The following is a 5,000-nucleotide window of genomic DNA, read 5'->3' as shown; positions in this document are numbered from 1 at the left end:
AAGTGTTGTTAAATTTTACCAACCGATTGATACACTTGAAATAAGAATATAAATAGTAAAATCCAAGAGTCATGAGTTTGATACACGGTCAACACATCTTTAAGGAATATCCCACTTAAACTGAGCTGAGCCTCTTTATTTTTATTATCTCTTTGTCTATAGCATGGAATAGACTTAGTAACTATGTGGAGAGCTCTGAAACAATTTATTATTTTAAGAGAACATTAGATAGTATTATGGATAGGTATGACTGATGGTAAGGGATATGGAACTGTCTAGTGTAGGCCTTATGGTCTCTTGCAGTCTCCTCCAATTTCATGCTCTTATATTCATATTTCAATGTCTGATATCATTCTTTCACCTTCATATTGATACTGATGATACATTAGCTATTCTCCTCTCCCTCTCTCAGGACCAATCAAGAAGACAACTCCCACAATGCCTCTGAAGAGGATGTGTAAGTCTTAAGTGTCTCTCAAGGGCCCGAGGCAGAGTCTTGGCAAAGAAAATGTCGCCACTTTTTACCAATGCGTTACTTGGTTAAGTTAGGTTAGGTTAGTTTACCCTACAAAAAAAAAGAGTTTTATTAAAAAAGAATGCTTTATAAATTACAAAAACCTAACCTAACTGACCTTACCTGACCTAGGGGGTTACAAATAATCCACAAGTACCTGTTTTTCTCTCTGTCACTTAATGATTGTATATCAAAAGTTGTTGGTAGTATTGTTGTTGTTTATTCGCTGACGTAATTGCCATTTCATCTTAATCTAATCTACTTATAATTGTTTTTATTGTTACAACTATTTACAATTTCATCATGATTTATATTGCTATAAGTATCACTACTACTATTTTCAATTATGGTTATCATTATTATTATTGATATTTCATGAATTGTATCATCATTACTATTAACTTGTCGTACATGACAGTCATTATTAACTTTTGACAACGATTTAATCTTTATTATCACCAACAGCTCCAGCACTATTATCTTTTCCGAATTGTCAGCTATCAGCATTATACTCTATAATTTCTGTCATTTAGATAAATAACCAATTGTTAAGAATTCTGATCTTTGCCAAGCCTAACACGGATCTTGAGGAATAGTTAGGCCAATAGATAGTTCTGACCCTTGCCTTTAGATGCCTCGCCGTCAAGACAAATAGACACTTTCCTGGATAAAACAGACGCCAGACTGATCTGAGGACGATTTTCTCTTCCTTTTTTATGCGTTTACTTGTTCACGCTTGTGCTTTCCCTTTCCATTCATGCACCTTCTCTTACTATATTTCATGCTCAGCCTCTGTAACAAAATATATTTTGTTTTGGCTAACGTAAGATGATTAGAGAATCTCATGAATATAAGTAGGATATGAATATATACGTACATATATTTAATGTATGTATGTATGTATGTATGTATGTATGTATGTATGTATGTATGTATGTATGTATGCATGTATGTATGTATGCATGTGTGTGTATGTATGTATGCATGTATATATGTATGTATATATGTATGTATGTATGTATGTATGTATGCATGTATGTATATATGTATGTATGTATGTAATGTATGTATGTATGTATGCATGCATGCATGCATGCATGTATGTATGAATGTATGTATGTATATATGTATGTATGTATGTATGTATGTATGTATGTATGTATGTATGTATGTACGTATGTATGTATGTATGTATGTATGTATGTATGTATGTATGTATGTATGTATGGTATGTATGTATGTATGTATGTATGTATGTATGTATGTATGCATGTATGTATGTATGTATGTATGTATGTATGAATGTATGTATGTATGTATGTATGTGTGTATGTATGTGTGTGTGTATGTATGTATGTATGCATGTATTAATGCATGCATATAAGAATATATGTGTATATGCATGTATATTAGGGATATGACTTTATTTTTTTTTTTTTCAAAATTTTAATTTTCCTTATGTTGCATTTGATGAACCTTTGCCTCTGTGTTAGTTTTTTATATTATGTATTTTGGTTATGTAAAAGCCTCCCGCACCCAACATCATTTCATTTTAGCTGTACACAGGGAGGGTCTGAGAGGGTGTCATCAACAGTATCAGCAGCAGCTGTCTGATGTAAATTTTGCTATCTGTAGTTTTGAGTGTGTGCTGTGTAGACAAAGAAACAGTGACTTTACACCTTTACAGTTCTGTATTATGTTATAAGTTTTCTTACCATGTAGCATTTTCAAATACATGTGTAAAATAGGTGGATAATGGATACTTACATATTACCGCATGTATTCTGCTCTCAAACTCAAACATGTCTTTTAAAAGTAAACGATCCAAATTAGCAGTGGAATGTATGTATGCATGTATATATGTATGTATATATGTATGTATGTATGTATGCATGTATGTATATATGTATGTATGTATGTAATGTATGTATGTTGTATGCATGCATGCATGCATGCATGTATGTATGAATGTATGTATGTATGTGTATATGTATGTATGTATGTATGCATGTATGTATGTATGTACGTATGTATGTATGTATGTATGTATGTATGTATGTATGTATGTATGTATGTATGTATGTATGTATGTATGTATGGTATGTATGTATGAATGTATGTATGTATGTATGTATGTATGTATGTATGTATGTATGTATGTATGTATGTATGTATGTATGTATGTATGTATGTATGTATGAATGTATGTATGTATGTATGTATGTATGTATGTGTGTATGTATGTATGTGTGTATGTATGTATGTATGCATGTATGTATGCATGCATATAAGAATATATGTGTATATGCATGTATATTAGGGATATGACTTTATTTTTTTTTCTTCAAAATTTTAATTTTCCTTATGTTGCATTTGATGAACCTTTGCCTCTGTGTTAGTTTTTTATATTATGTATTTTGGTTATGTAAAAGCCTCCCGCACCCAACATCATTTCATTTTAGCTGTACACAGGGAGGGTCTGAGAGGGTGTCATCAACAGTATCAGCAGCAGCTGTCTGATGTAAATTTTGCTATCTGTAGTTTTGAGTGTGTGCTGTGTAGACAAAGAAACAGTGACTTTACACCTTTACAGTTCTGTATTATGTTATAAGTTTTCTTACCATGTAGCATTTTCAAATACATGTGTAAAATAGGTGGATAATGGATACTTACATATTACCGCATGTATTCTGCTCTCAAACTCAAACATGTCTTTTAAAGTAAACGATCCAAATTAGCAGTGGAATCAGCTGGAAAGGAATGGACACACAATTTGACAACAACTACAAAACGCCGTCCAAGCATACCAGAAATGAAAACAGGACATGAGATCATGTGCAAAATGCCTTTGAACAAGGATATTGTTGGTAGATTTTTGGGGTTGTACAATGAACTCAAAGGGCGAGCAGACTGAATAAGGAAGATATCTTAAGAATTGCTGAAGCTTTGGGAGAAACATAGGTTCCCTTTTCTTTCTAAGCAGCAGGTTTCAGCAAAGGTTGACAAGATAGTGAAAGTGTTTGAAAAATATAGGAAGCAGCAAAATGAAGAATTTGAAAGAAATCTCACTCATTTTTTCGATATTACAAAACCGAATGGAAACGAGCCTTGCAGTGAAAACAAAGAATTTTACAGAAAACAAATAGAACCAGGAGGCCAAGTGGGATACACGACTGAGAAAGTGGCTCCTGTGTTAACGATCCACCCTTTGAAACGGCCAAGAAATTCATCAGAACCGTCAACAACTCAAGGGCAAAAGTTGAGTAATAGTAGTGAAGAAGAAAATAACAACAATGGTTCTCATGAAACAAAAGTATCACGCAACAAAAACTGCTGCCAAGCTGGTATAAGAAATGTCCTTGTCAACAATAAGAGCATCAAATGTTTTTCAAAACTTGGCTGAAGAAGGAATAGATGTCTCCACACCATCACAAACGGGAATTTGTCGTCGAGTAATCAAGGATGCAGAAAGAGTCAAGAATCAACTGAAAGAAGTTATTGCTGAAGAGGAATTTTGCTTGCATTTTGATAGGAAGAGAATTGACAATAAAGAATATCAAGTGGTTTGTATAAAGAATTCTGCAAAAACTCTTCACCTTGGCTGAAGACATATTTATCCCAGTGTAAGCCCTGCTAAATAATTACAATGTATTGAGGCGTGTCAAAATGATTATTTCCGATACAACAGCAGCCAATACAGGCCACCAAAGTGGCATTGCTGTTAGAGTTCAGAGACAGTTCTTACAAAAGGGACTAGAAGAGCCTCAGTTTATTGGGTGCCAACATCATATTCTCGACTTGGTTCTACGGCACGTGATGGATTCTTTTTTCACAACAAAATCACGGTCACCCAGCATCAACTATTATTTCATTGATGATATTTTAGCAGGCTAAGAGAACTTACAAAAAAGCTATTCTGGTATAGAAATGATACCAACACGAGAAAACCCTGGATGAAGAGATGATTTCAGGTTTCTTTTTGAACTCTGTGAAGCATATAAGTAATGCCACATGGAGGGAAATTAGCCTCATATGAAATGGCGGAAACTGCCCTCTCTTCATAGTGCCAGGTGGAATTCACGGGCAGTCTTTGGAATGATTGTTTTTTTTTTCTTCTTCTGAAGTGGAAAGGTCAGTTGAAAGATACTTGTGACTTTATCGCAGCTACATGGGCGAAGGCGTGGTTCTCAGATCAACACTATTTATAAGGCACTTACAATGAACTACATGCTGCTATCTCTAAGTCGAAGTGTCCTAAGGCTTTAAAACATTTTTCCACCCACTGGATAAAGGAACGATCAGTGCTTGATGTACTCGTCCCTCGCTCAAATATGGTACCCGAGCGAGCTGTGAAGCTGGTGGAAGAGCTTCACAGCACTTGCAAAACGGACAAATATCTCAACAGCAAGATCATAAACAGTAACTCACAAACTTAAAAGCATTTTAAACGTTTACTGTACGTTACGTAATATTCATTTGCAAATAA

At 34.2% G+C, this 5,000-nt stretch overlaps 1 protein-coding gene across 19 annotated transcripts in view; it reads left to right on the top strand.

Annotated features, from left to right (window-relative positions):
- The window catches only part of LOC143018964 (uncharacterized), a 684,447-nt gene that overhangs the window by 271,963 nt on the left and 407,484 nt on the right, over nt 1-5,000 (top strand). For 18 of the 19 annotated variants that reach the window (XM_076174620.1, XM_076174619.1, XM_076174617.1 and 15 more), the window contains one exon: nt 413-457. The exons of the other annotated variant lie outside the window; for it this stretch is intronic. In XM_076174620.1, the coding sequence (XP_076030735.1) occupies nt 413-457 (45 nt within the window). The remainder of the gene's footprint in view (nt 1-412; nt 458-5,000) is intronic. 19 annotated transcript variants of the gene reach the window in all.

The sequence above is a fragment of the Oratosquilla oratoria genome, chromosome 36 (genome assembly GCF_046742065.1).
Source record: "Oratosquilla oratoria isolate Oo_2021 chromosome 36, ASM4674206v1, whole genome shotgun sequence".
Classification (NCBI taxonomy): Eukaryota; Metazoa; Arthropoda; class Malacostraca; order Stomatopoda; family Squillidae; genus Oratosquilla; species Oratosquilla oratoria.
The sequence above is the reverse complement of the archived record's forward strand: the minus strand, read 5'-3'. Positions and strand labels throughout refer to the sequence as shown.